A 24,000-nucleotide genomic window follows, 5' to 3' on the forward strand; every position below is an offset into this window, starting at 1 on the left:
TATTCCATTTTAGGTTGCTTGAAAAAATTGTTTCAAGATATTATTCAGATTCTAATATATTTAGCTTTTCCACATTGATAAAGCAAGCTTGCTTTGATTAACCAGGTTTTTAGTGAAGTATTAGTAATCCCATAACATAGGTTTAAACAACTAAGTTTTTATTTTTTATCCAAGATGCTTATTTGTTCTTAATGGTATATTTTATAACAATTCATCCCATACAAATCTATTCTAAGTGTTTACCAATATATCAATATATAAATATAAATGTCATAACTTGTTTTTGGGCTTCACTTAAATGTTCTTTGATTACTTTTGGTTCTCGTTTATCTACTTTTCCCTCTCTCATCTGATCTTCTTTTTCCCCTTGTGTTCTTGTGTTTTTTTGTTCCTTATTATATTGTTTGTAAGACATTTAAAATGCTTTTCGCTTGAGTCACACTTAAGTTTGACTAGTTTGATTTCACATCTAGACGCTTACACTTGAGTTATTTTTAGTTATATTTTCTTCACCACCAGATGTTTTATGCCTAGGTTAATCAAGTTTGTAAAATATAGGAGAATAAAAAATTCAATTTTTGGACATCATACAAGGTAAAATCTTCATATAACAGCATCATCAAAGAAAAACAAGATAAAAAGAAAATCATTATCATTGTAAACAACAAGTTCAGCAATAATATGGTTAAAAAAATTGCAATTAAAAAAAATTTCATTCATTGTAAAACTAAGGCATTGTTGTAAAAAACATCATACTATATTATGATAAATAACATTACAATAATAATAAATAGTAAAAAATTCTGTTTTCTCATAGACAGCATTGAAACTCAGTGTAACACAGAATACAATATCTCTGTAGATAGTTCATGGTTGGATGTATCTTATTTCTTTTTTTCAGGAATAATGCAAATTAATCTCTCCCTCTTCTATAACAGGAAACTTTTAGTCTTTAAGGTCAAGATTGCAAGTCAGACATTTGCAATTAAACAAGGAATTTTTTAAGTGTGTATATTTGGCTGTTTTTGTGTGGCCACTTTTCTTTCTTTTTGGGTACATCCACACACATTTCATGTCTGTAGGGACTCATGTAATGAATGCGTATTATGCATACAGGAAGTAATAGTGGGAAGCAAGTAAGTTTAGATTAGCTGTACATTTGTAAAGTCAAAGAAATAATCAGTAAATAGTCTTATTGCAAAGGAGAAACAAGCATGTTAGAACAAGCATGATAAAACAAAAGAGATCAAAATCTTTCATAATGTGGAAAGCATGATAGAACAATAGGGATCAATATCTTCCATAATGTGTTTACAATATAGTCTGGGTTTGATAAAACTCTGTATAAAGGCTGCTTTTTTTCATTCATTTGGGTCTGTTATAATTATTCAAAATTTTATTGGTCTTTTCCAGATACTTTTAAATCATTTGGTTAACAAAATTTTTTTCAATCAGTTGCTGAGTTTTTTGGGTATGTATTTCTATTTAATTAGATATTGTATTTTTCGTTTTTTACTCATCTGCTTACTACCTCTTCCATTTTATTTATATCTATCTTCCATTATATTCAGTGCCGTCTTAACGCATAGGCAAGGTAGGTTGCAGCCTAGGGCCACCGATGTTTAGGGGCTCCTAAAATGTGTCTTATGTGTCTTTTTGTGTAACTTTAGCAATTTTTATTTTTCATATTTAAGTCCCCAATAATAAAGTTTTTTTTGTTTTAATTAATACTTTTTTTAAAAATATTTTGTTCAAAAAAAAAAATACTCAAGTTCTTTCTCACACCGTTAGGTGGTCGATAATAACAGCTTAAGAAAATGCTTTTTGATTGATTGTTTATTATTTTAATAGTCAAAATTTCTTTATCACCATCAGAAGCATTCAAATCATTCCTAAAGTAATAAACAATATTTTGATTCACACATATAAGAACTCCTCCACCGCGTTTATTTACTTGTCTTTTAAACGAAGTTAATTTAAAATGAGGAATAAAAAAGGTTGAAGTATTGTCTAAATCACTCAATTTCAGTTAAACAAACTATATTAAATTCTTTGTTTTGTTTAAGAAGTTAAGAATATTATAAAAATTGTCATTAAGACTTCGAATGTTCACGTGCAAAACTCTAATTTTACTTGAATTTTTGTCATAAACATTTTTGAAAACCTTTCTAATTACAAGCACTAAATTATAATGATCGTATTGAATTTGAATTTGCTGTTATCAAGTAATATATCTGGAAGGAAATCCCTTAAAATGTCTAACTGTACTTTTCAAAGTTGTGTTGCAAAGAGGAAAAAAGCCTCTTAAGCAAAAAAGATTTGTCTAAATTTCTTACTTTGAAACTACTTGTTTTGGTACATAAGTCAAAGCCTGTAGTGTGGTGGACATTTTTCTTTATCTATCAACGAGTTTCATCAGCTCGGACAAAAATAAAGAAAGTGTCTCATTGCCAAATAAAATCCCAGTATTTTAATTAGAAATCGACTCATACCCATAACTGGAACAAAAGCAGGACTGGACCCAGAGCCAGAACCAAATCAGGAGCCAGAACCAGAACAGGAGTCAGAAACAGGAGCCAGAACAGGAACCAGAACAGGAGCGAAAATCAAATCAAACTAAATCCAACACTACAACAAAATCAAAGACACATCTAGAAACTGATCCAGCATCTGATCCGGCTTAGGTTATCCCAAAAAGCTCAAGCATTTTAGTTATCTAATGGCCCATCCATGTGCCAGAACAATAAAAGTTTCAAGAATTCAGAAAGGTCAAGTTGAGGATAAAAAAGGTACTTATCAAAATCTTGCTTAAGACCCGAATTAAATATTATTTTTAAAATTTTTATATAATTTTGCTTCATTTAAGTACCAGGTTGACATACTTTTAAAAAACTTTTTTTTTGAATATTTTAGGGACCCATTAAATATTCGAGGGTCTTGAGGGATCCCTTAAAATATTTCTTATTCAAAAAAATTTTAAATTTAGTGTTTTTGTATTAGATAGAACACATTAAGGGGGTCTCTGAATATATTTTTTAAAAATATTGTTTTATGGGACACCATAATATATATATATATATATATATATATATATATATATATATATATATATATATATATATATATATATATATATATATATATATATATATATATATATATATATATGTATATATATATATATATATATATATATATATATATATATATATATATATATATATATATATATATATATATATATATATATATATATATATATATGTATGTATGTATATAAACATGCAGTGCCGTCTCGAAGAGATCTTAAAAAAGGGGGAGCGACGTATCTGTCATTTGCCGAGTAAGGCCCAGAAATTTTTTTGACGACTAAGATCTAATATAATAAAAAAAAAAGTTGTTATCTGCCAACTATAGATCTACTTTTGCCGACTCCAGTGTCCAAATTTGCAAACTAATAAATTTCTAGGGGGCTTAGACGACTCCTCGGGACGCTTTTGTACAAATGGGTGGATTTAGTATTGATGTTTGAAATAGCTAACTTCCAGACTTGGAGCGAAGTCCAAATTTTTATGTTATTACTAATGTCAAATAAGGATGCTTTGAAAAAAATTTTAATTGTTGGAGCCTAAGAACATAAATACCCTAATATTTTGGCCGCCAAATATATTTGCCTAAAACGTGAAAGAATTGATTAAATGTTTTTATACTATTCTAAACTAAATTAATATTCATCAATAAATTTGAAATTTCATAAAATAATTATAGAAAATTGTGATCATATAAAATTTATATCCCTTGTAAAATTGAGTGGGGTTATAAATTTAAATAACCCTTTAATATAAGAGGGTGGTTATAAAAATATCTGTAAAAATAACTATAAAAATAAACATAAATTATAAAATAAGTTTTCTCAATCTTTTTTATTATGAAAATGAAATTGCGTCATTAGCGCATTTCAAAGTATCGCATTGTACTTAAATGCTGTAAAAAGCTATTTATTGAATCAGCTTTGCCTCTTGCAATAATATTATATAAAAAAATCCAAAGTGAAAGTTTTTTATTTTGCCATTTAATCGAAGTCTATTAATTTTATAAATAAATGTAGCCATATCACAATTTTAAGTAATGTTGGTTAGTTAGAAGCTTAAATTTTAATTAAGAAATTTATCATTAATATATATACTAAAACACATTATTATAAATAGAACAATCAAACTATTCAAATTTTGGCTGCTCTTCAAGAAAAAGTTCGAAAATTTATTTTCTAATTTAAATTTGCTCAGGTTATTGCAATTGATCTTCGTAACAAGAATAGAGTTCCAGTTGCACTTCATTCTTTGGATCGCTTTTGCTGTCACCAGTCTGTAATGAAACAAAAGTTTTTTTTTTTATTATGTTTTTTTTTATTTCATTATTTAAAAACAGTAACTAATAAAATATATAAAAAAGATAAACTGAAAATTTTATCAATAATTTTGATAAATGTTTAAAAAACTCAATTTTGATTTCGATTTATATATTAGGAGTTATTCTTGTTTTAATTGCATTATAGTTATATAATTCACTTTAGAGTCGTCCATAAATTACGGCACGTAATTTTTTGATAATTTTGGACCACTTTCCTCGCTTTCCCCTATTAACAAATTGTCACGGTTTACTTACTCCCACCCCCTCTTGCTAAAGGTTTTTTTTTGTGGTTTTAAATACCATAATTTTTTTAATTTTCGTAGTCGTTTTTAGTTATCTAATGAATACATTTTAATAAATATAAATTTTAGTTTTTATTATTTAATATTACTTTGAAAGTCATTATAAAGCCAAAATAAATTATAATTCATTATATTTATTATAAGCCAAAATAAATTATAATTCATTATATTTACATACGCGCATACGCATACGTATAATGTAAAATAAATTTATTATTTATACGCGCGTAATTATTTATAAACTTGTACGCAAAAAACAATTAAATGCTTTTATTTTATACATATAAATATTGTCGTAGAAACGTGGATGGTTACTTGCGTATTTTGAGGCACGGTTACTAAGGGTGGTACTAACAGGTTCAAGTTTATTTTAAATATCGAAACTTTTGGTGTTTTATTTGATAGTTATATTTTATATAACTATTGTTGTTTAACTATAACTATATTTATTTTTGATATTTTTTTTAAGTTTCACAGAATAATAATCAATAAGTACATAATTGCCGTATTTGCAGTGTAGTTACATACATCGGCTAACTTTAATAGGTATGGGGGAAGTGCAGTGTGCATATATTCTTTTTTTGCACGGCTATAGTTCGATATAAAGTTGTATAAATTAACAGTGACTACATAGGCAAGTAACCTCCGAAGTTATATTTAATTTTTAAAGAAAATATAACTTAAATAACTTCTTCGGAAATAAATTAGTGTCGCGGTGCAGTTTATATTAACATTTTGTTGTTGAATAATTATTATATTATTATATTTATTTAATAGTTGTATTACTAATAATAATTTCTTTATCGATGATATATCGACTAAATCATTGCCTGATAAAAATTTTATTTTGTTATTTATTGTTATCATTATTTTTATTAAATTGAAAAAGTTATGAATAGAAACTTTTAGAAGGTTAAGAAGGTTCTAATAAAGTTATTGGTTCGTTTTTTCTTTTTCCACAAGTAAAAACAACAACAAAAAATTCAAAAGTTTGTGATCATTCATTCGAAAATTAATTTTTTTTTTTTATTAACTCCCAACAAGGTTGCAAGCAACTATTATTAAGTTGAGATTTACCAGGTAAACAAAAAGATGTTAAAGAGCGAGAAAATGGTTGTCAGTATTAACAATTAAGTTGACCATTAAAAAGTTGTAAATTGTATAAGCTGGGAAAACATTAAGATAGGAGAAAGTTCCAAAGCATTGAGGAGCGAAAAAAAAAACTAGTTGAAAAAATTTTTTTAAACATGAAAGGGCAGATACTGTAAAAAGATACAACTCTGCAGAATGATGAATCAAGGGAGAATGAGTTTTGATTGATAGAACTAGTTTTAGTTAATTCAAGATGATAGTTCGTTTGAACAGTGACCATATTAGTATTTGTAAAAAAGAGATAGAGGTGCTACTTTACGACAATAGGACAGTGGCGCAAGTGTAGCAAATAGAACAGATCCAACTACATTAGAAAAGTAACTTTAGATCTTATCTAGAAGGTAAAAAATGTTATTCCCAGTGGGCAAATCAAAGTCGACAAAACGTCGGATTTACGTCAGGGTTGACGTTGGATCGACGCCAGATTAACGTTGGAAACGGAAAGCTTGGGCGACGCCTCTATATATATATAGATATATATATATATATATATATATATATATATATATGTATATATATATATATATGTATATATATATATATATATATTTATATATATATATATATATTTTCTCTCTCTCTCTCTCTCTCTATATATATATATATTTATGTATATATATATATATATATATATATATATATATATATATATATAAATATATATATATATATGTATATATATATTCTCTCTCTCTTTATATATATATGTTTATATTTATATATATGTATATATATATATATTCTCTCTCTCTTTACATATATATGTTTATATATATATAAACATATGTATGTAAAGTTATATATATATATATATATATATATATATATATATATATATATAGATAAATATAGCGATATCCAACAATGCTAAACTGACGTCGTTCTGATGTTGTTAAATCGACGTTGTTCCGACGTCATGTAATTATTTAAAAAATCGTTTTATTATTTTTTAATATATAGGGGAATCATTAAAGTCATGAAATATATTTATCAATTAAATATATATATATATATATATATATATATATTTATATATATATATATATATATATATATATATATATATATATATATATACATATATATATATATATATATATATATATATATATATATATATATATATATATATATATATATATATATATATATATATATATATATATATATATATATTCTAAAGTGTTAATAAATATTAATGAAACTTTGTTTGTAAATAATTAATTTGAGCAAAATTTTGCCTTTTATTTTCAAACTCCATAGCTTTTTTAGCAATTCGATGCAGGAGTGATCCAGTCCAATTGAAGTTAACTAAGTCTATCATCATGTCTACCTCATCATTAACTGAACACCAATCTTTCTGACATATAGTCATTTTATTTTGGCCTTTTTTTTTTTTTAAATCATTGATAAAGTTGGTACCTGACTAAAGAGCACCCTAGCAGTATGTCTTTAGTTTCATTTAAATTAAGTAATGTAGCATTGGCAGCTATTCTAGCAACTGTTACATTTACATTTTCAATTTTGTTCCCTAGTATTTCATCCAAATGAACACAACAGCCTTTTCCTTTAAAGTATTTAAAATTTTTCACCTGAGCCTGTCTCGGAGTACTTTAATCTTCTTAAATCTCTTTCTGTGGACTGTATTCGTCCATAAGTACGTATGCTCGGATGGTAAGAGGGGGTCTACAAATGGCGTATATGAGATAGGGGCAGGGGGTCAATTATAAAAACTCTTTAAATGTTGCATAACTCGAGGCTACTTAAAATTTGCATAAAAAAAAATTGCTTATAATTGTCATTCAAATTATATTATTGTTTCAGAACTGATGAAATAAGTAAGGATAGCAATAATATATCATCTTATAACTAAAAGTGTTCCATAATCAACAGCGTAGCAAATTTTAGTGTTAAGCGAGCAAAGAAGGTTTTCAAAGTGTTTTGGACTGAAATCTCGCAACTTAAGTTGAATTCTCTTTTTCAGGTGGTTAAGATTTTTTGCTTTGAAGTCATTGGAATAGACTCTCTGTTTTAGGTTTTAGCCCAAAATGTCTCAATGGGCCTTAATTGCGGTACATCTGGTGGATTATCATCCTTAGAAACATAGGTTATATTAAACTTCTTATAAGTTTTAATTGTTAGCTTTGCATTATGACAGCTTGCACCATCAGGCTAAAATATATATTTAATATTTTTGCGATGCGAATTGATAAAGGCAACAAGTTTTTTTTCAATGCATTCTTTGGAATATATTTTTGCATCATTGGCATTATTCCTAATTGCAAAGAAAGGCTTTGGTTTACCAAATCTACTGGTTGCAATCCATAAAACTTTCGCTTGAAACTTTGATTTAAACTTATATTTAATATTATTTTCAGTTTTGTCTTTATCTTGACTATACAAGCCATCATTTCCTGGTATGTTTTGGCTGCTCAATGTAAAATAGGACTCGTCATCCATGATAATTTCAAACTCATTTGAGTCGGAAAAAAGTTTTGAAAGTCTTAACAGGCGTTGTTTTTGTTTAATTATTTGAATTTCAGAGCTTTCTGGTGCTTTTTTTGTTTTGAAATATTTAAGTCCATGCATGTTAAAAATTTTATAAACATAACTTCTATGAATTCCATATTTTAATGCAAGTTTTCTCTCGGAGATTCCAACTTTATTTTCGGCCTAGTTAATGAGTGAAGTAATTTTACTTATGTCTATTTTGTATGGTTTTCTGCCGCTTCCTAATTTTCTTTTAAGGTCAATATTTATATATATATATATATATATATATATATATATATATATATATATATATATATATATATATATATATTATATATATATATATATATATAAATATATATATATATATATATATATATATATATATATATATATATATATATACATATATATATATATATATGTATATATATATATATATATACATATATATATTTATAAATTAATATATATATATATATGTATATTTATATATATATATATATTTGTATATATATATGTGTAAGTGTCAAATGTATGTTTGCTTAATATAAAGTTTTAACATATTTAGTGTTCAATTTAAATAAATGATAATTTAGCAAGCGCTGAGCTATGTGCTGAAAATTGGATTGAGTATAGAAGATATTGCTACTTTATTCAAGACATCACCAAAGTTACTTGGTTAAAATCTTTTTCAATATGCCAATCTCAAGGAGGAAATTTGTTGAGTATAGAAGATAAAGATGAAGATCTATTTATTCAAAATTTGATCAAAGACACGTATGAAAGTTATTGGATTGGTATAATTGTTTTGTAACATAATTTCTACGTTTGTATTTTTCTATTGATATTATCAAAAAAATATTTTCTTTAAATACATAAACTAGGCACTTCGGTCACGCGACAAATTCCGATTTTTTTTATCTTTTATGTCATGGTAAAAAATTCGGGAGGCTGAATAAGTGTGAATTTAATTAGTGCGAAATAGCATAAGTGCGGCAGAAAAATTTGTAAATATTGGCATAATTGCGAACTGACAAAAGTGCGCGGACTAAATTTGCAAACATTGGCGTAAGTGCGAACTGGCATAAGTGCGAATCTCTATGTCAATGTTTTTAAATCTTTTGGCACACTTATGCCAGTTTTTCCATTTTTTTTCGGTGCATATATGCTAATTTATGCTTTGCACCTATGCCCGTTTTTGAAACTGATTTGCACTTATGTCAATATTTGCAAATTCTTTTAGCGCACTTATGCCAGTTCACATTTTTGCTAGTTTTTGCAACTGATTTGCGCCTATGCCAGTTTGCACTTACGTCAATTCGTACTTATGTTAATATTTTCAAATTCTTTTAGTGCACTTATGCCAGTTCGCATTTGTGCCAATCTTTGCAACTAATTCTAACTTATGGCAGTTCGCACTTATGCCGATTTGCACTTACGCTATTGTTTGCAAATTATTTTAGCGCACTTATGCCAGTTTGCATTTGTGCCAGTTTTTGCATCTGCTTTGCACTTATAACAGTTCGCACTTATGAAATTCGCACTTGTTCAGTTGCCCCAATATATTTTCTAGCTGAAAGAACGGTTTCAGTTAACTTTTTGATATTATCTTAACTTAAAGTTATTTTATTTGCGTTCTAGCTTTCATTAAAATTTTTGTGTTTTGTTTTTTGATTTTGAGATAAATTGGTCGGTTTTGACTAATGTTCGGTACTTCAGCTTAAATTTTAAAACATGATTAATCCTCTCCGCGTCTTCTTTTCAGTCCGTAATATATTATTTAAAAAAATATTTTGGCAACTGTTACAAAAATAATATAGTAACAAGGTATTACAATATTATTATATATATTGATATAAATATTTGTATAAAATAAGCTTCAGTATAATGAATAATATATAGTTATATGATTGGTATCTATGCTTGAATGATAAATGTTTAAAAGCGGTGTGCTCGAATTTCAGAAGCCGAAAAAGAACTTAACATTAGAGAAGAAAAAGAACTTGACATTAAAGAAGAAAAAGAACTTAACGTTAGAGAAGAGTCACTAAGCAAAGAAAATAAAGTGAAATACTATAAGAGAATAAAGAAAATAAAATACTTTAAACTGTCTTCTCCTTGATTGCAACATAGTAACATTTCAAAATAGAAGGTATTCTAACTATTTATGAGATGTTATTATGAAGTAATTTTCTTTGAATGTCAACATGAATAAAGTTGATGAGGTTATCACAATTGTAATTAAAAAAAACTAGCTATGTTAGATATAGAGAAGCTTCCCTTATTTGGTACAAAATTTCTATTTAAAACTGAGTCATAGGCGCTTGCTCAATTTCAAGTTGCAGAAGAAATAATACATAATATACAAAGAGATTGTCTTCACAATGACGGTACCATTAAACACCATAAAATAGCTTCAAGTAACTTTAATTAAATGAAATATAAATATAAACAACGTCATTCAAAATAAAAGTTCAAAATGAGTGGAAAACTGTCTGAAAACCATAAAGCTTAAAGAATAGTAAGAAAGAAAGCTTTCTTTAAAAAAGCTAAATTGGTTAATGAGTTGTTAAAATTGAGAACGAAGGTGTAGTTAACTTCAAATGAAGAAGATGATTTTTTGTTAGGTGACACATAATACTAAGACGTTATTGACGTGGATTTTTATAGATATGTGATGATAAACAGTAAATTTTTTTAGGTATGTTATGGAGGCAAAATGTGAACCTAAATATTTTTAGAAATCTAAAATGCTTGGTGGTGAGAAAAAAGACTTAACAAACTATAAGTTGTTCAATAATGTGCAATCAATTATTAGAACAAGGAGTTTTCCAGAGCCCATTAAAAGAAAGCCTAATATTAAAAAACGAAAATAACGAGATATTTTGATTAAGAAACAGAAAGAAGAGTTATGTAAAAAATTTGAAGAATGCAAGAATGTCTTAATTAGCATATCAACAATAAATAAACGTCTTGTCTATTATTCTAAATAATCTTAATTATTTTGTAGGGAAATTTATTCAACATAAAATAGTGAAAGTCAATATTAAAAAATACTTTTAGTGTACAGGTGAAGTTCATAGAATAAACAAGTGAACCCCTGATTTAAAAAAAATGTGTTTGATATGGTCTACGAACAAAGTCAAGTATGGACTTTTCCATTACTTGCTGACGTTGAAAAAGGAAAGAATATTATATTGTAAATGCTTATTTTACAATGAATTTAATTGTAAAAAAATAAAAATTATTAATTATATATTAAATATAGTATTTGAGAAACTTTAAAATTTCTTAACCTAATGTTAACTTTTCACAATTTGATTTTCTAGTTTTTTGATCGAGTAAAATCAGGGTAATAGCTATATTAATTTGCATAATTTTTTCTGCTGTTCTAAAGTTTAGTTAGTTGTGAACTGAAAGTTGTTTAACTTGTTTATTAATATTTTTACGCAAATAAGTTGAATTATAAGGATTTCTTTTCTTCTTTTTCTCGTCATGACTTTTTATTTAATTTTTATTTAAAAATAAACTTTTTATTAACATTTAAAAAGTATACTGATTACTGCAAATGTAATTATATGTTGCTATTTTCTTACGTTTGTTCCATCTACGATAATAATAGTAATAACAAAAAAGTTCAAAAAACTGAATAACAAAATATACAGGTTCTTATGTATAAAAACTAGTCAAATCAGATTGTACAAAAATGGAAGTTTCTTGATAACCAGAATTGCTACAAAATTAATAGAACCCATTGTGAAACAAGTTAAACATTTTGAAAACAATAAAGTTAAAATTAACATTTTAGGTTAACAAGATTATAAAAAATTAACAAGATTATAAATAGGACTAAACTGCCTACTTATACTTTTTCATTAACGTTTCATTTATTATTCTAATTAAAATATTTTTTATGCAAAACTCCCCTTTAATTTTATCATAGGTCTCAATAAACTTTGGAATTACAAAAATTTTGTATGGTCAGATAACACATTCTCGCAGTTCTTTAATTGGGTTCCAAAACCTAGTACTAACTCTGATAACGCAGACTGCGTACAAATCAATTCGAATGGTTGGGTTAAAAAGGAATGCAATAATTTGGATGGGTATATATGTAAAGTTAAACAAGGTAAAATATATAGTCTAAGTTTTTGTATTTATTTATTTTTTTAGATTATTCACCTCCCCAAGGCCCGAGGGGGCTACTACTTTCGAGGAGGCTACTCATATTTTTCTTTTTTGTGTTTTTTATTTTTTTTTATTTTTTATTTTTAGTTGTTATTCGTGGTGCAACCCTCTCTCAACTCTTTAACTCCGAAACACGAACCTTGCCGAGCAAGGTCGCTGCGCGGAGAAACTAAGTTGAGCGCGTTACTTCCAGGGACGTGGTGGGAGTCGAACTCGGAACCTCTCGCTTACAAAGCGAGCGCTCTTACCACTACACCACTACCGCATTTGTCTTGGAGTTACCATAACTATTAAAAATTGTTTAAAATAAAGATGTTATTAATAAAAATAAAACGATTTTTGTTTTTTCAAAAATTAAAGTAAGTTTGTAAAAATTATATTGTATTATGTAATTCAAGTTGAAACTTTAAATTCTATACAAGCTTTTTAATGACTGTTCTTTACTTTTTTTGACAGACTTTATTCGGTAATGTTACAATGAAATGGGTAACCATGGTTATTGACTATGGTATAAGTGGTTGGATAACTTGCCAAGACCAAGGACTTAATAATACATTCTTGAAGACAACAAAGACTTTAGCTTAGGATATAATTAATTTTTCTTTAAATTTTGTTCCTTAGGAGGCTAGAGCACGGCCTACTATATTCACGGCAGTATATCTTTTATTTTTTGGAGGATATTAAAAAGTCGATTTTTACTAGAAAAATGGTTGCGCTGAAATTTTATTGATAAAAAGCAACTTAAATCCTAATTTTTAATTTATAGTTCCTTAATGTAAAATTGGCATTTGGGTTCTACTTTATATTTATTAAAGATAAAATAGATACCAAAGATTTAAAGACATTTGCGTAATATTTGTTGGAGAATTTGTACAGAAATAAATCAAATCAATAAAGTAAAACCGGGTCAAACCGCACACTTATCAATAAAAATTTAATAATTTTTTTTTTTTCATTTTTATTTTTTCATTCTTTTTTATTAGATAGGTAATAAAAAACTACGCAAGATAATATAAATATATGTTGAAAAATAATAATAAAATTATCGAAAATATTAAATGTAAAGAAAAAAAAATTGTACGGTTTTAGGCGACATTCTGATAAAACCGCACACTTGAAAAAACATTGAATTTTTTAAATTTTAACTTTTTTTTTTAATTATTTTTTTTAACACAACTTATATTTAAGAAACTTTATAAAAGTTTTTTACATTTTTTGCAACAAAAAAATTTAGTTCCAACTACATATTTCTTTGGTAAACATATTTCTTTGCACAACCGTTCCCGACAGATTATTATAAGATTTTTCGCATTGTATCATTTCTGTGTGTAACTGTACTCTACACTTTTTACATTTTTCAACTTTTAATTGTTTGGCTGCTGGTAGTTGTTCTTCATTATTGTTTTGCTGAGGTTACTCAGCATTATTATGCTCAGGCATTTGAATACTTGGAATAAGAGTCTACGCTTTGCGTTAAGTCTAGCAACTTTCACTTTCACATTATTGCTTTTTTTCATCTTTTTGTTTGAGGAATTTAATCACATTTTCTTCGGTAATACATTTTCAGCCAAATTTTGACCTGCTTCGATTTCTTAACATGCGATTGATTTCTGGCTTTAAAAAACTGCTTCAACTCTATCTCGATACTGTTTTTGCAACGCTCAACAAATGCTTGATACCTATCAAAACTTGAAGTAGGTGCAGTTGGAGTAGGCGCTGCGGTGGCTTATGAAGATGATGAAGCTGTGTCTGAGTAAGATGGTGTAGGTGGTGCGGAGGCTGCTAAAGTTTATGAAGGTGGATTAAACGTTTGTGTGATTGCAAATGCCTTATGATTTATGTTGTTTTTATTAAGTGGAAATAAGCAAGTTTACTGGAAACTAGCAGTTGCATGCAAGCATGTAAAACACTTATCAGTCTCGTGCAGCAGTTTGAGCTACTGGTTAAAATTTTGTTCATCTAAATTCTTACATTTTGAGTCTTTGTAATACTTTGCAAGACTTTCTTTCCATGCTTGTTTGACATAACAATATACACCTCTATCCATTGGTTGTAGAATATGCGAAGAATGCTCTGGTAGACAAATTAAAATTATGTTGTGTTTTTTGCACAGCAATACCGCCTCCAAAGTTATGTAAGTTGTATGCTCATCTAATAGTCAAATATGAATACCACCAATTTGCTCAGTTTCGGGTATAAATGCTTCTTTTAGCCATTCAATAAACGTATATCGCTCCATCCAAACTGATTTTAAAATTGAATATTTAGTGCCAATTGGACCATCTCTTGCCCAGTCAGGACGAAAGTTTCTTTTGGCTTTGTATATCACAAATAGTGGTGCAAAATGCCCATTAGCGTTACAGCAATTGTTTGCAGTATAATGAGTTTTTTCATTGCTGCCAGTAAGAAAAGGGATAAGACGTGCACTAAATGCACGTCTTATCCCTTTTCGACACACTACGGTTGCTTTGCTTTGATCACCCGAAAAACCTGTTTCATCACAATTTCAAATATGCGACCCAGAAGTTATACCAGTTTGTTGAAAGTGATGTGATTTCTTAGTGATGTTTTATTTTCTTTCTTATCAGTAAATGCGGCTAGTATATCGTCTTTCTTGTATGCTTTTGTTCTTTTAGTTGACATGTTAAAGTGAGTGAGTTAAATTGAATTGAGTGAGTGATGATTATATTGAGAAATAATATAATAATTGGTTTTTAATGAGTAAGAGATGATTATATTAACAAATAACATTATAATTCATTTTTAATTAAACCGGAATTAACACTAAGTTAATTAGATGAAGATAGAGGAGATAGTTCTGTATTTGAATAGAGGAGATTCTGTATTTGAATCTATTTTTATTTTTTCATAGTCCTATCCATTTAATTTCTATTTGATAATTTTGATCAGTGCGGAATGATATGGTGTGCAGTTAGACCCGGTTTTACTCTATACATTTATATCTATGTATATTATATTTTTCTATAATGTCAAGAAGTGGTTCAAAAAAATCAAATAATATGAAAATTTTTAATAATTTACACTAACATATGCTCGGCTGGCATTTATTATTTTTTTTTTTTTGATTGCCTATTTTAAAATTTTTTCTCAATTTTTATTGGAAACCAAATTAATCGATAATTTTTATTATTAAAAAATAAATAGTTAAGAATATTTGTTGAAAACATTATTCCCTAACTTTCATGATTTTCATAAACAAATTTGCTTATTGGTGCTTATGTAACAGATATGTTGACGATTTTAATACTGGAATTGATAGAGATGAAATTTCAATCTCAATTATATAAAATATAGCAAATAAAAAAAAAAAGTTCACCACGTGATAAAAGATAAGAGTTAAATTTCAAAATCAATGTCTTCAGCTTTCAAATATAAAATTTTGTTTCAAATTTATTTAAATACAAAAGTTTAGTATACAAACTTTTAGTTAACAAATACATTTAAAATAAAAACTTAAAATAAATTTAAAATAAAAACTTAATTACCACACTTGTCCGAAAATGAGAATAATTACTCCAAAAAGCACCGGAAAAACCCTTTGGTGTGAACAATATACACACCTTCCTGATATGAAAAACCAAAAATTGAAATCTTTTTTGACCGTCCGAGAAAAAAAATTCACTTTGAAGTTTTCGGCATAGTCAAAAAAGTTGAAAAATGCTGGAAATGTAACATTCTTTGTAATAAAAAACATAAAATTAAGTCAGAAATTATATGTTGACTGCTTTGAGAATCATAATAAAACAATTTTTGCTTTTCTGAACATTTTATTCTCAATAAATACAAGGTTATTTTTTCTTATGTAATCAAACATTTCTTCACTTTCCACATATTAAATTAAAAAAAAAAACAGTGCATTCCTTTAATTTTAATCAGAATTTTAAATTCAAAATGATGACTTTCTTTAAAAATTTCAACAGGTTTTCAAGAGGAGCCAATGCTTTTCAAGTTCTTGCTATTGAAATTAACAAGACAATTTTGTAGGTTTCGCAAATATTCTGGATGATCTATTGTATGGTCTCTTGTATCTTTCCCAATGTGTCTTGAAGTTGTGATGCAATGCCTCTGTGGCCTGCTCACTGAGCTTGCCAAGAGATTTCTACCTGTGATCAATTAATTCCTTGACATGAAAGAAAACGGTGTGGACTTTAGGGGTCACATTTGCCTTTGGCAATTGAAGGAATTATTGAACTGTGTGATTTTTTCAGCATAGTTACTCTGCAACTGATTTCCAAAACAAGAGAACACAACTGCATCAAACTTTCTGAGTGTATCTATCCATAGAAAAACTTGAAATGCTGAGTCTTCTTCAGCAAGTCTTTGAAGAAGATCAACATGTTTCAAAAGTTTTCGGCACTCATTACCAGCAAACTGGCCTCCATGAAATGGCTGAAGCTTAATGTGAAGTGCTTTTAGCCATTCATCAGCTTTATATAGTGTTTTAAACAAATGGTTTACCACACCAAGTAAAAGATGTAGTTCCATGGGTGGGATCTTGTCAAGAACAAAAGTAGAGTCATACACATCTAAGAGTGGATCATGAACAACATTTTAAAACTGCTTGGCCTTCTTCTGGTCCAGATCTGAATCTTGAAATGAAGCGAAGCACTTTCTTATTGAGCCAAAAGTGCGGAGTTTTCCACATTGTGAAAAGTTACGGTGATCCGCATCACACCAAGTACATGGATGAGAGCTGACATGGGATTGAAGCCCGCAAACAAGGTTTACTAACTTCATGTCACAGGACAAAGAAAAATCTACTCCACTTGGACAAATTAAAGACAAGATACTTTTGAGGTTATCATAATTTTCAGGAGCATCCTCAACAACTGCAACGAGAAGTTGGCGCTTAACTCCACTGTCTCTGGGTGTTTGAAATAACACAGCCTTTTTTCCTGGTGGTGAAATGGATGGAAGTCTTGTTTCTTCTTCTTGAATGCCAAGACTGACTTTAAGCAAACCACCTCCACCATCAATGCCCAACTTCACCAAGTAGTCTCCTTGAACATGACGTTGCAACAAGACATCATTCAGTAGCTTCGACAGATTTTTGCAGTGAACCACAAGTTATTTTCTGGACTGCTGCTTGTCATTTGAAATGGATATGTATGTGTGCGAGAAGTGGTCTGCCAATTGCTTTCCAATTTCAAGAAACTTTCTTTAAATCTTAATGCTCGACAACTTTTGTATTTGTAACTTGGTTTAATGTAGATGCAAGTTTTTTGATGTTGTTGTTTGACAGTCCAGTGTTGTTTTGTATGCAGACAAGATCTTGAGCTCATAGAAGTGACACATCGCCAAACAGTCTCTTGGGGTTTGAAGGACCTTTAGGAAAGAAATTTAAAAAACACTAACTTGAGACACTTAAAAAGCAGTGGCCTTATTAAAATGCAAAACTTTTTATGTAGTACTTTTACTGTTGAAGTATTAAGCAAGATTCCCTTTACCTGGAGTAATTGGCATGGGACGGCCTCCACCACTTTGCGCAATTCTGACAGTTCCATGAGGTGAGGACTGTTTTGCTGAGATAACAGTCGATGCAATCTGTTCACTGGCTTTTGGATCCTTTGAAGCAAGTTCTTTAAGATTTTCTCTAAAGGTGTATTGATTGCCCTAATATGACACTCCTCTTGCAGCAAGTGTGAGAAATTCTGAACATCTTCTTTGATTTTGTGAAGCTCCTGAAGATTCTGATTTATCCAAAGGATGCTTTGAAGTACTTTTTAATAACCAATTCGACAAATAATGCAATCACAAGGCTGATCACTTGTCTCTGGTCTAACCAGGACTTCTGTGAAATCATAAAGGATAGCCACATTTTCACCTTTGCACTTTTTTCCTAAAAGAACCCTGCATATTCCACTTGGAACTCGTGAGTCAGAAAAGTCAAGTGTGAATGAAACTAGATTCTTGATTTGTTCAATCAAAAAACTTGTCAATTCTTGAGTACATTTGTTCAAACATAGAAAGCAAACTGTTTTCCTACAGTCATCATGTTTTCTAACAGAATTTGGCATTTTTGCTTTGAAGTTAAAAAAAAGTTGTCATGCGGAATTTAACACTTGACAAAAACTGCTTTTTCCTGGAATTACAAAAACTTGTTTTTTAATTAAATATTACTCACTAGGGCTTTGTAATAATAACAAAATGTTTTTAAAACAATTTCTGACTTATTTTTAAGATTTTTATTACAAAGATACATATTGTACCTTTATGCAAACTCTTTGGACAATGCCGAAAACTTCAAATTGAATTTTTTTTCTCGGACGCTCATAAAAGATTTTAATTCATGGATTTTTCTTACCACGACTTTATCGTGGCCGTAAAGTCGTAAACGCAGCGGATTTTACAATACTCTACTAAAATTCAAGTCAATTTAAAAAGTCAACTTCAATTTAAGTTAAATTTTAATAGCCCCAGTTGAGTGTGCAAACATCAACTGAGGGTTTTTGTTTGGCAAGGCAGTCTAATAATCAAAAGGAAGATTTTTCTAGATTTGAAACTATCAAAAAGAATGTTGCGTTACAAAATTGATTACTCCACCCACTTGCAACAAATTGACACAAAATCGCCACCTCCTGCCTTCTCCCTACCTATCGCGTGACGTAATTTTTTGACAACACTTATCTTTACATTTAAAACTATTAGGAAACAAAGTTTTAAAAGAGACGCTATTTTTTATGAAATAAAAAATTCTTTTTACAATAACGTTTTAAAATGTAGCGAAGTGCAATACTTTAAAAGTATATATAATAAAAAGTGAAAGTACACATTAAAAAAATACTTCAAAAGTGCAAAATTTACAAATAAAAGCTACTAAATTACAATAGTATCAGTAAATATAGTTCGTTACTTTCCACCACTGGCTTTCGCATTTTAACCTTTTTGATAATGTTTCCGCAACGTAGTCCGCTAAAGTTATTGCCCCCTCTTGACTATTTTAATGAAGGGAACTTTACATAATATTTTTTCCTCAAAAGTTTATATGCTCCATAATTATAAATCGACATAAAAAAATCCTTTCTTTTGATAAATAAGTAATCTTCCGCCACACGTTTGCTTGTAATGTGAGAAACGTTTCCCAATCAAGTCACTTTGTAAAACTCTTCCTAAAACTTCTTCAACAAACAGTGATTGAGCACATACTTTTGATTCGAACAATAGCTTTTTAAAGCTGCAATTGTATTTTTATGTATTATTGCTAATGCTCCTGCAACACTTTGTTTATTATTTTCATGGTGTAATACCTAATATGTAAGCTTAGGAGATAAGTAATCTATTTAGTCCATTATCATTATGGTAAATCTTGAATAAAATATCCCAACTAATACATCCTGATGAACAATCAGTATTGAAGTTCTCATAATGGTATTTAAAACTGAGAAAAGCAAATTTTTTTTCATTTGATAAGTTATTTCTGAAGTTTTTGACTAAATGCACACAACTATAAAATAAATTTGTCTTGTTCCATAATTCTGTGGGTGATTAATAAAATATTTTAATACAGACTTAAGCATCGTAATTAATGATGAGAATGCATTAACATTAGTGAATGGTTATCTGACACTATACCACGCACAGTGAACCCAGTATCTTTTAGATTTTAAGGTTGTCAGCTTTTGTGCATTCTGGAATCGATTTAACTATAAAATAATTAGATTCTTTTAGTCCTATTATCATGAGTGGGACTATTCCTTTGTACAATTTGCTTTCTTTAATAAAGAATCTTTATCAGCATTAACATACTCTCCTATTTGATTTTATTCTGCTTTTTGATAATACATTTTATCTACCATCATAATATAATCAGAAGAAAATTTTTCATTTTGAAATTTTAAAACTTATAGAATATAGTATATATAGAATCATCTTCCTTGTTAATCTTTTTTAACAAAGGTATTGATTGTAAAGGGAACTTTCTAAGTAACAGTTTGTATGCCTGCATATCGTAGATGTAATGCATACTGAATCATCTCTGGTGAATGTTGGCTTGCCTTGTAGTTGTTAAAGCTATCTATCTATTTCATTTAAAATAGTCTCATAATTTTCTAATGTGTTGTTTCTCATATAAGAAGGATAGTTTTCTATTATTCTAATGTTACCAAGTTTTGCATTATGTCCTTTGACAAATCAAATTGTTAATGAAAGTGTTCCCTTGTTTTGCAAACGCAATATAGATCTAAATTAACTGTTGTTGGTTCTAATATAGATAAAAAGTAAAACTGTTCATTAAATTCTGCATTACAAAACACAATCCTTTTTTTTTTTAAATCGTTTAAATTGAAAGCCTGGTGATGCTGGTGTTTCATTCAAATTATGTTCACTTGTAGCTGTATCTTTTTTTTTTTATAGATATTTCTAACTGATCTTTTTGGAATCCCTAGCCGAAAAGTTTTGTAGGACCTATAGGATGTCGGAACAACAAAAAAAAAAAGACAAAGTTTTAATAACTAGAGAATTCATATTGGATCCTATAGGACTTTTTGACTAGGGGTATTCTCTTTTTAGGAGAACTTCTTGAAGTTTTTAAAAATAGTAAACATGAATTTTTTTTGCAAAAGTTCACCAGATTACTTAGGAGAAACAGGTTTCGAATGCCAATTTATGGTGTATTTATCACCCCTAGTTATATACTCATCTTCAAAATTTAAGGTGCATTTTTCTCCTCTAGTTATAAATTTAAGGTGCATTTATCACCTCTAGTTATATTTAAGGTGCATTTATAAGGTCGCAAAATGGCCGTGGCAACGGTCGTGGCGCAGTGGTTAGAGCACTTGCTTAAGAAGCAGGAGTTCCAGGCTCGAAACGAGCTCTAGACATATTTTCGCGTCACGGTAAGGAAGAAGGCGTGAACTTCCTGGTTAAATGTACTTCCGCGGTGCTCTATGACATGACCGTTAGGTCTTCTTGGGGGACCTAAATAACAAACAAAACAAAACAAAAAAACAATTTATTACCTCTAGTTATATATTTAAGATGTATTTATCACCTCTAGTTATATATTTATCTTCAAAATTTAAGTTCACATATAATAGAAAATCTGCAAAAAGAAGTTCACATGATTGCTGATTTGATGAAATTGAGTTGATAAATGATTTGTTAGACTCCGATCTGAACGATTTAAAAATCGTATACAAAGTTGATTTATGTTTTATTCTGTTAGGAAAGAAAAATATGTAATTTTTCTGTGCTCGGTGCATAAATATCCTGTTGTGCATTTTCCTGCAACTAGACAAGAGATTGGACATTTGTTGGACATTTTTTATAAAATTCTTTTAAAAGTTAGTATATTCAGTAGAAGTTTTAAAAATTAGTTTTTTTAGGTTTCATGTCAAAAACTTTCAAAACTAGCCTTTTAATTTTCCCCCAAAAAAGTAAAATATATGCCCGTGAATATAGTACGCCTTGGTTAGAGGATGGCTATTTCCATAGTTCACTGACGTATCAATGAGAAAGGTTCTCAAAGTTTTTCGATGACTGTTAAATTTATAATATAAGTTAATTAATATTTCATTTTCAAAACACTGACACATGATAAAGTTTGAAATAAGAGTTCAGTGACACAACGTTGAAAAAAATATTTTTTAATTAGCAAATTTTCAAATGAAGTTTTTTCGTTTTTATAATTTATCCATTTGCCAATCAGTATAAAAAAATTCAGTATAAAAACTTTTGGCAAATTTGCCAAAAATTTTTATATTGAATTATTTCACACACAAAAAAAACTATCAGTTTAAGGACGCTCAGTGACGAAACAAAAGATGATTTAAAATCATTTATAAAGTTTGTATTATTTCCGAATAAAATTGAATTGAAGTCAGGCAAAAATGGAAATGACATTTGAACAACGTTATCATTCTAAACATATGAATAATGCTATTTTGATATATCTTTGACTTTTATTGAATAAATAAAAGTTAAACTATATTCAAGTTCATTTTATTGTTGAATGGTATTGCTTTCTGACAAATGAATCACAGATATTATTTAAAAATCTTGTAATGCTAACGCAAAATCAGCTGTTGATTTGATATCGCATTAACTAAGCTTAATGCTCAGCGTTGCGATTCGCTTAAAAATAACTCCAACTCAATGACATCCAGTCAACTATTCAATGACTTCCAGTCAACAATTTAATGACTCCGAGTCAACCACTCCTTTTCTATTTTGTCGCTGCAAAGAAATGCCTGAAGAATGTTTTTCAAATGTGTTTTAAATACAGACATAATGCTTTTGTTTTTAAACTAAAAAGTGGCATTGTTATTAAACGTATGGATTCGATTAGAAATAAAGTGAAAAAATTTGCTGATGTACGATATAACTGATCACTTTGAATGATCCCATTTGAATGATCAGTTTGAATCATCACTTTAAATGATCGCTTTGAATGATCCCAATCAGAAACTATAGCAAATATTTTTAACTCAACGTGCAAGACTGCAAGGGTCATTATTGAAATTTGGTTTTGAAAAAAATTAGCCGCTTGTGGTTGATTCTGATAGAAACATAATGCGTTTTCAACCCAGTCAACTTGGAATACCGCAGTTTTAGAATCAGTAATCATTAAAACTTCCTTTAAATTCTTAAAAATTGTATATATCATGAGTTGTTGTATAATCATGAGTTGTTACTTTTCATGAGTTGTTACATGAGTTATTGATATAAACTGAATAAGTAGACTAAAATCTATTCGTTGTTTATGTTTTTTAATTTTAGATTTTCTCCACTAGACCCAGAATACAAATGTCTCAAATATATGTAGTCAAATGTATCAAAAGTTTACAAGTGTTGTTCGAACTGTTTCATACATTAGCGTACAACGCATTTGTCATAGACAAAAACGCATGTGAACGATTCACAAACAAATTTTTTTATCATTTTAGATCTAACTTTGAACAAAGAACTTGATCTCGTAAATTTATTTAAGGAAAATTGCATGTTTTCATGCAAATACAAATATTACGTGAAAACTTTGTAACAGATTTTATATTACGTGAGCACGGGTTGCAAAACTTGCTATTCCAATTTTGCTGATGCTTCAACTTAAATAAATCAAACGTTTCTTTAAGCGTATGATATAAATAACAAGTTGGAAGTTGTTTGTTTTCTAGAGATGTGAATCCGAATGAAATCTTTTTTGGTGGGTAATGTTTAGGAATCTTCATCTTAATTATATAAGTTTACAACTGATAAAATATTGCTTTTAGTCCTAACAGCTTTAAACATGCTGGAGGTAAAACCAAATTTTCTTTACAAGAAGAACTACTTAAAAGAATAGACAAACTTCAGCTTTCGCTTTGAACTTGCTTGCAACTCTAAAACTTTTTTTTAATATTTTTTTTTTGTTGTTGAACGCCTTTATCTTTATAGAGCGCGAATTTTAGTTTTTAGTTATGCTTTAAGAATTACAAACTACTTTTTTTATTAGAAT

At 28.5% G+C, this 24,000-nt stretch overlaps 1 protein-coding gene across 5 annotated transcripts in view; it reads left to right on the forward strand.

The window, feature by feature from the left end:
- The window catches only part of LOC136085753 (uncharacterized), a 207,903-nt gene that overhangs the window by 81,202 nt on the left and 102,701 nt on the right, over nucleotides 1–24,000 (forward strand). For all 5 annotated transcript variants that reach the window (XM_065807143.1, XM_065807146.1, XM_065807145.1 and 2 more), the window contains 2 exons: nucleotides 8,957–9,157; nucleotides 12,304–12,489. In XM_065807143.1, the coding sequence (XP_065663215.1) occupies nucleotides 8,957–9,157; nucleotides 12,304–12,489 (387 nt within the window). The remainder of the gene's footprint in view (nucleotides 1–8,956; nucleotides 9,158–12,303; nucleotides 12,490–24,000) is intronic.

This window comes from Hydra vulgaris, chromosome 10, assembly GCF_038396675.1.
Source record: "Hydra vulgaris chromosome 10, alternate assembly HydraT2T_AEP".
Lineage (NCBI taxonomy): Eukaryota > Metazoa > Cnidaria > Hydrozoa > Anthoathecata > Hydridae > Hydra > Hydra vulgaris.